General features: G+C 37.4%; 1 protein-coding gene across 1 annotated transcript in view; it reads right to left on the bottom strand.

Moving 5' to 3' along the window:
* Window positions 1–13,430, bottom strand: part of LOC148939345 (glutamate-gated chloride channel-like) — a 166,929-nt gene that overhangs the window by 89,965 nt on the left and 63,534 nt on the right. The window contains exon 3 of the mRNA XM_089106853.1: window positions 9,582–9,738. Coding sequence (XP_088962979.1) covers window positions 9,582–9,738 — 157 coding nt within the window. The remainder of the gene's footprint in view (window positions 1–9,581; window positions 9,739–13,430) is intronic.

The following is a 13,430-nucleotide window of genomic DNA, read 5'->3' as shown; positions in this document are numbered from 1 at the left end:
ATATATATATATATATATATATATATATATATATATATATAAGATTCCTCTGCGAAGGCTAAGGACTCAGGCTTTCACCCTAGCAAGGCAAGGACCCTTTCATTGCTCTGAAAATCATCTCTTTGTTTTATCAATAATTCAATTCTGTTTGAAATCATTAAATTACATTTTTCTTTCTTTCCTTTTAGGTTGTCCTTCTAAAAGAAATAGAAAGCTATTTTTCAAGTGAGAAGGAACAAAAGTCAACTGTCAAAGACCTGTTGATGTCTACAGTGTATCTGAGAAAAGCCAGGAACCCTCTTTCTAATCAAGCCCTATTGAATAAGTTTCCAACAACCTTTTGTTGACAGTAAGTTTCCTTGTGGCTCACATTCATCAAGACTCTTGATTGGGGGATTGAGTGCGGAATAGAAGAACAATATTAACAGAATCTCAATTTTGATTCAACTAGGCTTTTATCCATAGGCGGAATAGAGGGTTCAAAATGGCCTTCAGCTCAAAGATTTTCACAGAACAATAGTAGAAAATAAATTTTCTAGCAAGACTCGAATGAAGTTTTTCGAGTTTTGTCATGTTATATAAAACTGAATTTATATATTTAGCTCTTCATAAGGAAGGGAAGGGGGGGGGGGTGATCACTTGGTCTATTGTTTCAAACCCTAAGATATTTTCCAAATTTTTCCGTGTTGCAGTATTTTGTCGGTTTGTTGCACTATTTTCCATGACAATTGGTCCGATAATTCTCCTTCAATCAAGGAGGAGATTAAAAAAAAATTCTTGATTGCTGTAGAAAAATCAAGGAATAAAAAAGTGACAAGGCGGTATGTTTTTTCCTTTCTTCGAGGGAAGGAGAGTAGTCAGGGGATTGCCCACATAAAAACGATGTACAAAAGAAGGTACATAAAAGAGTGGTATGGTGTGGAGGAGTTTATGCAAATGTAACCCCTGCCGCTCCCAACTTCACATTACAAATCCATCTTAAAATCTTACTAAAAAAGGATTAGCTTATGTACTAATCACCACAGGCACCTCACTTTTTCTAAGCTCCTCCTCTATCCGTATCCAATCCTATTAGTTAGCATAATGTTTCAAAAATAACAATGATAAAACGTATGTTAACTAATGTTAAATAATTAAACAATTAAAAGCCCCCTAAATGTCTCCAAATATAAAAACTAGTTAAAATTAAACCATTAAAACATTAACAGCCTCCAATTTATCCCAAAATGTTCTAGAAATGAAGTAAATGTAACACGTCTAGTTACTAGAGTTTTGGCAAGAAAATTGATTTTCTGCTCACTTAAAACAAATGGATTTAAAAGAGAGAAAAATTTGTGAATATTAGTTGGTTCTAAGCGTGCGAAAAAGAACGTAAAATTTGTGCCGATGTTTGGGAGAAATAAAGAAAACTTTGGTCGTACTTCCGTTTGTCAAAGGTAAAAAAATATATATAGGCCTACTCAAATTGTATTTAGTTTCTAGCGAAACGCAAAAAAAACTTAGCCATTAAGGATATTGAGTAGATGGCAATACCGCACTTTTCTTATGGCTCTTTATAGACCCGGTGGCCACGCCGGCGCATGTATCGCACGCCACTGACGAGAGGCCTTGTTGACTGCCACGGAAGTGTCTAAACACCACCGGTGGAGGCGGTGGCGTTCTGCTGACTGGATTAATTTGAGCCAATTTTTTATCCCGTCAACCACAATATTGACCTTTTCTTTTCTTGTGGGGTTAATGATTTCGATTTTCCTGCTTAGAAATCAGGTGCGGTTTTCAAAATTAAACAAACATGGCGCACACAAATAGTTTGCAAGGGTTCCTTGTGCTTCCAGGGTGAGTTTTTGCTCAGCACTGGTTCTTGTAGCGCATCCATTGAATAGACAATTATTTGTCGAACAGACACCAGATTAAATTCCAGGTAGAACCTTGGGATTTAAGGACATCGTTATTTCAAGACACCTTGGTATAGCAAAGAATCAATGTTTCTTGAGTCATTGCCATAGGCAGGTGTTTATAAATACTGATATTTTGATTCTGTGACATAGCAGTTTTACTTAAAACGGGAGGTTCTGAAATTTCTAAAATTCCCAAATGCTAAATTATGAATCTAACATTGAGGACAATTAAAGTGTTTAATTATTTTTCACAAAACCACTGGAGGTGCAATAACTAGGAGCAGACTAGAGGGTGTCTAATTTAAGGAACGGGGCCTATTTCAGACATTGACAGAAACGAATAGGAATGAAACTGAATAGGATCACAATAGTTATATCAATATAACTAGCCTCGGATCAAATCCCAATATGATGACGACCCAACCATGCCCCTCGACCAGATTTCTGAACGTGAATAAACCAGTATAAATCGGATATTGGAACGTAAGGACCATGTTGGCCCTTTCGAAAATTGAACAAGTTCTACAAGAGTGCAAAAACTTTCGGCTAGATATCCTCACAGTGGCGAAGCACGATAGAAAGGCTGTGGAGAAAAGAAGCTCAAAACAGTAACCAGCAACATGACTTATACAGTTCTGTACAGCGGAAAAACGGACAGACATGCAGCCGGAGTCGCAGCTATATTGAACCCAAATGCAGCAAAGTCTCTCTGCTCGTGGAAACCGATTAACGAGAGAATCCTGTATTCACGATTTGCATCTAAACATGCAAAGCTGTCGCTAGTCATGTGCTATGCACCAACAAATGATGCCGATGAAACCTCGAAAGACGGTTTTTATGAAACCCTCCAATCCGTCCTAGACTCCATTCCTCTCCATGACATCGCTTGCTAGGCAGGTGACCTAAAGGCAAAAGTTGGTCAGGACAGATCTTATTGCCCCGAGGTGTTGGGGCACCACGGGCTTGGAACTATCAACGAAAATGGTCCAAGGCTCGTCAGCTTTGCCATGTTGAACGACCTGTTGATAGGAGGTACATTATTCGAGCACAAAGATATACATAAGTATACATGAACATCCCTAGACAAAACTGTCAAAAACAAGATTTACCACTTTCTAATCCGACGACGATGGAGAACTAGTTTGAAAGACTTGAGGAGTTACAGGCACGCAAACGTTGGTTAAGATCATGAACTTCTTGTACCAACACTCAAGATGAAAGTCCACTCCAACAGATATCGACAACCAACAAAAATACCAAGCAATTCTGACGTGGAGAAGCTCAGTGACAAGAATGTTAGGAGACAATTTAACATCAAACTCTCGAACAGATTCGAGGCACTTGCTGATATACCACAAGATGTGGAAGAAGCTTGGACGACTATACGACAGAACTACGCAAAAACTGCTGAAGAAGTTCTTGGATTTAAAAAGTCAATAAAAAAACAGGGGATATCCCAGAAGACATGGGACTTGATCGAAGACCGCAAGAAAATAAAACAGAGCACGCTTAGTAATGATCTTTCTGCTGATGTCGAAAGACATAGAGTATAAAGAAGCGAACAGAGAAGTGAAGAAAAGTACTAGATCAGACAAACGACAGCACCACAGTGAGAAAATAAAAACGGCAGAAGAAGCAGCCCGACCTGATTACACAAGAGCTGTGTACTAACAAACTGAAGACCTCGTTGGGAAGACCAATGCACAAGAAGGACCAGTAAAGTGGGGAAACGGAAGACTGCTAACCGATCCAGATGACCGAAAAGATAGATGGGCCGATTACTTCGAAAACCTTCTCAATCGCCCGTCCCCTTCTTTTCCACCAGATATTCCGGACAGCCCATTTTTGGATCTTCTCATTAATGAAAACGAGCCAACGGCGGACGAGATCCTTTCAGCCTCGAAAAAGCTGAAGAATGGAAAATCTCCGGGTAGTGACCGCATATCTGGAGAAATGGTCAAGTCATCGATCCGCAGGTCCCTTTCAGTGTGGCTAGTCTTCTTTTCCCTCCTCTGGCAAAAAGAAAAAGTCCCAAAGGACTGGAGAGCAGGAACCATTATTAAACTGTTCAAAAAAGGAGACGCGACAGCTGTGGCAATTACAGAGGCATCAATCTCCTCTCGAAACCCGGAAAACTCTTCTGTATAATCATCCTGACATGATTTCAAGCTGCCTTAGACTAACATTTACACAAGGAGCAACTTGGCTTCCGACCAAACGGATCTTGCTCTAATCAGATATTCACACTGCAGGCCATGCTTTAAGAATCAAATGAATGGAGACAACGACTATATTTATTATTCGTCGATTTTGAAAAAGCTTACGACTCAATAGACCGCCCAATACTATGGAGGATCCTGATCTTCTATGGTATTCCTGAAAAGCTGGTTCGCCTTATCATAGCAATGTACGAAGACACGGAATGCTGCGTGAGAACCTCCGAAGGAAATAAAAGATATTTCAAAGTGATGACAAGTGTCAAACAAGGATGCGTACTGTCTCCATTCCTCTTTATTCTCATAGTGGACTACATATTCAGGCAAATTGATGGATACGGGATCAAAATTGCAGGCAGACTAGTCCAAGATCTCGACTTTGCAGACGATGTTGGATTGATGGAGAAAGACAAAAGCAAACTTCAAGACTTTTTATGCAAGTTATCCGAAAGAGCGGAGCAGTTTGGGTTACATATCAACGCCCCCAAAACCAAAGCGATGTCAACCACTAACTCACCGATGAATATCCAGCTAGGGACTGAAAGCATAGAGCAAGTCACTGACTTCCGATATCTTGGCAGCACCGTCTCGTCTAGTGGCGACTCCGAATCTATAAGTTTCGGCGACTCCGAAACTCCGAAGTTATATCAATCATGCCACCTTGAAAATTAATTATTTCTTACTTACTCTGTCTAAATTTTTTTTAAAGTATTTTATTAGTTTGAATATTTTACCCATATACAATGGTAACTATTTTAATTGCACAGACAGTTAATGGTATAGGCCTAATTGTAATTGAAAATTTTTAGCTTGGGTTAATCTTGGAAAATAGGCTATTGGCCCATGTTGAACAAAGGATATTAAATTGAAGTATCTTAATCATGGAAAGATTCAATCACTGATATGTGTTGTGAAAAAGAGTAATCATATTTAAATAGGCTTGGCTATAAGATTGTAGTCAGCCAGTCCCAACTATCTAAATCAGGTTTAAGATTACGAACCTGCTGTCCTTGTTTAGGGAAGATACATTTTAGTCAATACATTTGTCCAAGATCACACATTGCCCAAGTACTGGGGATTTTTACCCTAAATCCTCTTTCAAGTACTAGATACGATCTGGCTGTTCCAGCCACTTTCATACATTACCTTTCCCACCATTCATAGTCATCATACTGACCTCTACAGTAGGTTCTACCTTCTCCCTAATGGCACTCATTGATGACTTTTACAAAGTTGCCAACTGCAACCCAAATCAAAATTAAGTTCACGTTCCTTTTCACTATCCTAACCAAGAGCACTGTTGTCTGAGTTGTCATCGAAAGTCACTGTCTGACACCTTTTCATTTCATTTTCACCCTCAGTGCTGTTTTCTCACCAAATTTCATAGCCCAAATTATATATTTCCAATATAGACCCATATAGAGATTGGTCTTCTCACCAAATGTCTTCACAGCCTGCTTCTTTGTTTTGCTTGCTTTTGTTGCTTCGTTTTTTCTTTTCCACCTCTTCTTTGCCTTCCTTGTAACAAAGATAGCTTTGATCTTGGCCTTCACTGATGTATCAGTGAGCACTTTTGTTCTGCCCACCTTTCTTCCTTGAAGCGTTTCGTTTTCTTGGTGGTGCTGGGTTATCTTGTGGTTGTACTTGTGCAGGTGTAACTATCCTATTTCACGATGACTGCAAAATCACAGGGCTCACTGAAAGCACTAGGTGAGACGATGGCAGTGCAGGTAGGGATGGGGCTGGAGTTCGGACCTCTGATGAGCTTTGCAATTTGCCACCAGCTTCATGGGCTAAAAAAGCATTTAGTTGGTCTGTTATGAGCACAGTTCTTCATTATCAAAACAAACTGGATTGAAAGGGGATATACCTTCCAAATTCCTTCTTAATATTTGATGGTATGAAAGCTATGGGGAAGGATTTTCCTACCAATTCAGCTGCGATGTAAATGGTGACAGTTTGGACGCTAAAAAAATACTAATAATTTTGATAATTAATTCTGTTAGGATTACACAGCTGTTAGATATTTCAACTATTATGCAAGGGTTCTGAAATGCCACAGGCATTTCGTTTCTCCCAGATTTCTTCTTCTCTTGATGAATAACGAAGAAGACCAGCGTTCAGCCAGCAACTCGCGAAGTTTCTAACTCTTGAATAAGCCCAAATCTGTTATAGATTAAAACTGGGATTTGAGAAAGACTGATCAAAACATAAATGTTTGCGGTCAACAATGATCGTACCGGTGGCGCACCACCGCTGCTATTTTCTTTATTCTCATAAAGGGTCCTTAAATGATAATTTGTCACAATTGTCATAACATATGTAAAGGCTGGGGTATTAAGAACCCAGGGAACCTACTCAAAGCCCTGTAAGTTAATATATTATATGTTTTTGGATCCTCATGATTATAGCCACGACTTCTTAAGTTGCAGCTTGCAATTTTAGCTTTCAATTTAGAAATTTTGTGGGTTCAAAGCTTTCTCTAAGCTCAATTGTCTTCATGAATCAAACGTACTCTGTAATTATTAAATTCCTTCAGTTTCACAATTTAATTTCATTCATAACATAAAATTAACGATTTCATATTCCAAAGCGTTTAATTCTCATTTTATTTTTCAGTCTTACTTTTAGGCTGATTGCAGGGGAGATCTTGGTGTATAATTGATATCAACTAAATTGATTCTATGATTGATCCTTAATTGTTAACAAACAATTATTTAGAACTACTCTCTAAATGGTCCCTGAATGATGCTTGGCTACAAATGAAGTAGCATATTTGAATGCTCGAGGATGCGGGAGCAGGGCCCAAGCGGGGGCAGAAGGCACGAGCTTTTGCCCGAGTGAAGGACAGCTCTTCCAATACTTTGCAAGTCAATGCTTTTTGTTATCAACAATCCAATATTGTGTGCAATCAATAAATAATAATTTATTCTTGGATCATTTAAAAATTACATAGAACAGCCCAAAACCGTATTCTAAACTAATCTAATTACCAAGTTTCAAAAATTCTTTTAAATATCTTCCTATTAGAATGCCCATTCCACTCAACGTCCTTTCTAAATGTAAAATATCTCCAGAAATTTTAAGGGGAAGCATTACTTAGCAAATAGAGGTTTTATAAGCTGAATAATGTACTATAAAGCATACTCTACTACAGTTAATGCTATAATTATAAAGCATAATTCCCTCTACAGTTTGTATTATTTACAGTTAGTTTTTATAATGGTGTAATTCCTTGCAGGAGAAAATAAATTAAGAATCTTCATATTTTGTGTCTTGCTGTTTGCCAAACAAAAGTGCAAGTTAAATAAAACAGATAGCATATTCTTCACGTTTCATCAAAAGCGTTTCCTTAAGAAAAGATTAATTAGTTGTGCCATAAAGATTAATATGTTCTTGATAGAAGATTTCCTTGCCAAGAGCGGTTGGCTAGAGAAAATTTAGCAGATTATTTTGGTTCTCTCAAAAAGTGCTATAAAGATACCAACGCCCAATTAAATTGGAAAATGTTGGCGTAAAGTCTAGCTTACGAAAAAGCATCGATCATTAAATCGAGTAGCATTTCTGCGAGCACTAAATTGATCAAACATAATAGTTAATCAATCAAACTAAATGGATCAAACATATATCATAAAGGTATCTAAAATGCATCCAAGTTTGCTTATTTACATTGTATATAAGACAAATCATTAAAATCAGTGCACACAGTTTGGAAAACAATCACAATTTTCTGTGCCAATAGTGTAATAGCAGTAGTGTCTAGAAAAAAAAAAACACACACACACACACAAAGACTCACGAAATTTATTAGCATATCCCTTGTCATAAGGTCTGATCAAGAGCTATGGTTCTTTTACACTACGCTTTAGAATCTTTCATACTAACATAACTTAAGACTTTACGTTGTGTTGGGTTATCTTACGGAGCAAATATTTGCCGTAATATAGGTAGCTCTACTTTGAGTACAACGTAAAGTAATTTTATGCTACGTTACTAAAAAATAAGTATACCAGCAAGAAAACAGAAATTGTGGATGAGTAATTAATAAGCTCTGAAAACGAATTAATAAACTTCTCCTAAAAAACCATTCACGCTTGATCAGAACATGAAATTTCATCTCCCTCCCACGTTTTCCGTTTTGGAATACTTCGCTCACGATAATTGTGATGGTTTTTGACGATGAAGATGATGCTTTTATGAATTTGTAAGTCAGCCTAGCATGAAAGGACTTGTTTAAGTATGAACGTTTATACCAAACATAACGTATCTTAACCACTTAGTATAGAAAATTAAGTGGGTAGAGTGAAAGCCGCTTAACATTATTTCAATGTAACTTTTCCTTAGAGATCACCCAATGTCAAGAGTATAAAATCGAGGCAAGTCAAAGTCCATTCAATAATATTAACCTACACTATAACTACTAAACTAGAGCCATATAACTAAATGGGCAACACAACTTTTGTTTGCTTTCTAGTGCTATAAGTTTCAAATATAGCTCTTAAACATGTCTCAGACAATCCAAAGAGCCAAGATTTGATTCAGGTCTTTTATTTTTTTGGGGAAGGCCATCATGGGTGCCCATAAGCTGAATTTTAGGGGGGGCTTACCTGATGTAATCGGTACTTCCAATGCTGTATAATAGAAATGTCAAAACAAAAATATAAAATATGAGGCAGCATCACACAGCCAGGGGGCTGACGCCCCCTCTGCCCCTATCCCCCCAATATGGGTGCCCATGAAGGCCATACTTCACTAGGAATTTGGACTTCTGTTCTCATAAACGGGATCTTTCTTTTTTAGGGTCTTCGCCACTGAGCTTGACTAAAATCTTAGTTTTTAATAGTATCTGTTTAGTCCATCTGATTGCAAATTAAAATTCGTAGTGCCCTTGATAGAGGTCATAACTAACCGGAGAGTAAATTTCTATCTCTTTAACGCCCCATTCATCCCCCTCGAACCTCATACTGCGTCTATCTCTAAACTTTAAGATAGCTGTTTTAGTCAAAACAGTCAAAAAGTCTGAAAACCGGGCCTTAGGATAAATACGGCGCCAGTGACAAAAGCAACAAGTTTTGCTAATAGTCCATAGAAAAACAGATGCTCCAAACCTACTTTTTGACAGAAATACGGTGGAATTATGTTACCATGTTGACATCGGTATCATCTAAGGATTTTCAATTTTTATGACTGAAGAGCCCGACAGGAGGTCTTTGGACTTGTGTTTCCTACTGCTTCCCCATGCTATCCACCCTTTTGTTTAATATGCTATATAAACTTATGATATTAGCAATATATTCAATTTTGACCAAAGCATAGACGGCACTTAGGTCCTTTAGGGGGAAGGGTTCATAAGGGGGAATCTTAGCTGACATAAAATGTTCATTCGGTACAATTTTCGATGTTTTACCTTGCAACAAAATCTTATACTGACAAGCTTAAGAGATAATAAGTCATGTTTAAGCCTTACCTTATAGAGTAAAGAATTTCTCCTTTAGGGAAGATCCTTACATAGACGTTGGGAACAATAATATTGTGAAAATGACCTTCTTTTTCATTCCCAAAGAAAAGATCAGGCATCCAAACCTTATTTGGGTCAGTCAGGGTTAAATACTTAAGGGATCCAACTGAGAAAAAAAAACAACATTATAACAGAAAAGAAGTCAACAAACTAAAAGTATACAAAACCTTAACTCTCTAATGCTTTATCAATAAAATAAGATGCCTAAGTTTACAAAATTTGGCTTCTAAGAAAACATCGTCTTTTTCCGTTTAGAAAGTACTTCAAGTAAATATCCATTTAGAATCTAGAGGGGGAGAGAGCATGACGTAGCGAGGAGGTAGATTTGAGGAAGATCCTTCCCTTTTGTGATGACAAATAGGATAGTAAATTGACTTTTTGTATGTATAACGACTAGATAAAAAACTTTTTTTTATACTTAGATTCCCTCCTCCCCCAAGATTCATTGAATTCTCATGAAATGAGGTTTTGGATCTGTCATTAGAGACAAGCCAAGACTATTTTGGAAATCCATACCTTTAGCCAACCCTAAACTGATGGAATTAAAATCAACAACTGTAAAATGCAAGGCACATAAAAGCAAATATGTAGAAACATATTATTAGGCGGAGGGGGTCATTCGAAAACAGCAGACATAGGCTTATGACAATAATTGCAGAAATGCAGATTGCTAATTTGGGAATGTGATCTTTAATCAGCTCTAAAGGGGTGGAAGTAAAACTAACAACGATGCGGAATGGAAGGTACATATGACATATATATGCCATATTCCATTAGTATGTTTTAGTAGTTTTTCCCTCTGTTTCCGCTGTACTAACTGCTGAATACTAAAGCCGAAAATACGCAATGCATAATCATTTCATTTTTTGGGCCGACTATTTCTTTTTTCACTCGGTTCTATACTCGTCGATCACTACTCCATCGTCAGCAAATCCACCTGGGATTATTTAAGGGAGTTCACTGAGTATTTTCTTTTGCATTGATTTCAATCGATAATCTATTGCTATTTAAGGTATATGTACCCTCTGAAAAGAGTGATTTCGCAACAAGCCCGCAGCTGTAGCTGGCAACAAAAGAACGAGGTTCTTATATCAGCAGATTCCCAAGTCACAGTTATATCCATTCACCGATCAAGAGCTGTGACATTGCTTAAAATTTATCCTAGTGAAGGATCTGAAATTTATATCGAAAACAAAGCTAATTATCCTTTTTTTGAAAATTTCTTGCAAATTTTCAACCTTTTTAAATCTTAAACTCCTGTTTACCAAATTTCAAAATATGGTTCAATAAGTGTTAGTTGCGGTTCTGGCCTTTCTTGCGCCCGGGGGTAAACCTTGATTTTGGGCCCCCTTCAGTATCTCGAAATTTTAACAAAATTTTCAATAAAAAAATTTTTCTTTATTAACAAAACTTTCTATTTATTTTAATCGGTCTAAAATTAATGAATTAGGTCTACTCACTTTTTTTCAAGGAATGGTGATGGAGATACGGGAAACGTGAAAATTGTGGAATCAATTTGCTTATACTTACTGCCAAGTATGCCCTCCACTTTATTTTAACCAGAATAAAATTTCAAAAATTATAAAATGATTATAACCGTTAGAGTATTTATTTGAAATTTCACACCCTTAAAATTTCTGTGCCTGGGTCAAGTGCCCCCTCAGTCCCCTCCTTCAAACCACCTCTGATAAGTGTATAGAACTGAATCCCCGCGATATGGATAGCAAAATTACTAACTGTTTCTGATGCAGTAAAACCATAGAAGAACAGAAAAATAACATACCAAAACTTTAAGTGAACACGGACCTTAACTGCTCAATGTTTTTGCTTTTCTTCAGTTTGGTTTCAAACACTTATTTCTAGTCCTTCTACTTGAACTCCAGTTTGCCTCTAGTTTACAGTTATTTGAGTGCAAACTTTAAGTATTTGAATTGTTCTTAATCACCTTTTTTGTGCAGTACTTACTACAATATACTCAAATTGAGTAACTGGATACAAAAAGGTCTCAAGCAAAAAAGTAGTGATGGAATCCCCACAGGGGGTGCACATTTGGAGCTACTATCCCGTCAAGATGTTATTACGCACAGCTGGGTCTGAGGCAATAGCGGACCTTCAACGGTATAGTACACATACGTCATAGGGAATTTTTCCTAAGAGATGCAGGTGTGAATTACTTTAAAAAAAACCTTCAAGTCCCGTGAAATCTGGATTTCTTGGGCTATTACGCAATAGGCTTTGGGTGTTACCTAATAGAGAGTGTTTACTTTTGGTTGTTGCGTAATAGGCTTTGGGTGTTACCTAATAGAGGATGTTTAACAAAACCACGAGGGTCAGGAAAAACCCTCAGGGACCCTTATATAAGAGCATGGTCCCTACATCAACACATATTTTCATGCTCTACACAAACGGTCATTTCGTTTAAGCAAACAATGGAATTCTCTGCCATTTTCTATAAGCAGAACCGTTTTGTTAGTAAACATAAGGTATCCCGCTATTTCCCGGAAAACAGAGGCACCACATGATCCACTATTCTTCTAACGGGAACCAAGTGATTCTCTTTGTCCCTGGGGGGTATGAAAACGGGTACTGAAATGGAATTCCCTTCAGTCTTACATAAGATTTTGAAAGTGATACATCAAGATTGTCTAAAATGGATGTATCTCAATGATATCAAGAGGTAAGCCTCTATCTATATAATACCTCCCAACCACCCCCCAAAAAAGGTGCGCATACTCAAATTTAATCTAATATAAGTCTCTATATTGGATAAACACATGAAAACCCCACCCTTCCTGCTATTACACGGTTCTCACAATGATAAATTAATCTATTTTTCTCGCAAAATTCACGTCTCATATTAAACTTCTTTGAAGCATATTCTAACAGGTTGGTAAAACAGATATAAACAGGTACGCTGGGTTATATCGTTAATGATAGCCTCCATGATGTAAAGGTTTGTCTTCTACGGAACAACTGGTCTCTCGTTAATTTCACAGGGTGAGCATTCAGTTGTCTGCTAAATTAAACTCTCAGTTAATTCCTAACCCAACCAGGCAGATCAAAAATAATTACCGTAGGACACGTATCAAACATATCTATGTTAAATAATCTGACGTAAAGCCTCGCTTTTCTATCAGCTGCTCTCGAGTTGAAAATATCGGCCTAAGCAAATTAGATTTTAGCGCAGAACGATTACGTAAATGTAATTTATATAGGCATGAAATAAGGGCGCGGATGATAATCCTTCCCTATACTAAATAAAAATAAGTAAAATAGGGAAATTTGACCATAATCATGCATCATTATGTGAGCCCCCTCCGCCTTAATAAGGTCAGATGTAAAACTAGGTTAAAGAGTAAAAGTTTAGTGACTGTCTAGCATTTTCCCTCTAGAGTGTCATATTTTTTTTATACATATTTCTCATAAAAAGTTGCTTCTTATAAACAGAGTCCCCTAAGCCCCACCCCTCCCCCCAAATATTCTAGTTTAGCCTACTTTTTGTTATCTGGAACGGGGTCAGGTTACGGAAATGAGGCGGGTCTACAGATCTGTCCTGGGAAGCTATTTTGAGGCATGTACAAGGCTTATTTTATCGCTCTTTAAGGAAATAACTGTAAATCAAAGTACTAGGATCCAGGCGAAACCCTGTATTCTCAATTGATAGCTGCTTTGTGATCTGGACTTCGAATTCATGATCTGGAGTTGAAGCACTAAAATTCTCAGACGGTCAAACAATGCCATTTCTTTTACAACTTATTTCTTTACTTTTCTTTGAAAAAAATTCTTTTTTCGTCGCGG

Source organism: Artemia sp. Qi Xiang Cuo, chromosome 21, assembly GCF_049724085.1.
Source record: "Artemia sp. Qi Xiang Cuo chromosome 21, ASM4972408v1, whole genome shotgun sequence".
Lineage (NCBI taxonomy): Eukaryota > Metazoa > Arthropoda > Branchiopoda > Anostraca > Artemiidae > Artemia > Artemia sp. Qi Xiang Cuo.
This window is presented reverse-complemented; position numbering and strand designations above follow the sequence as displayed.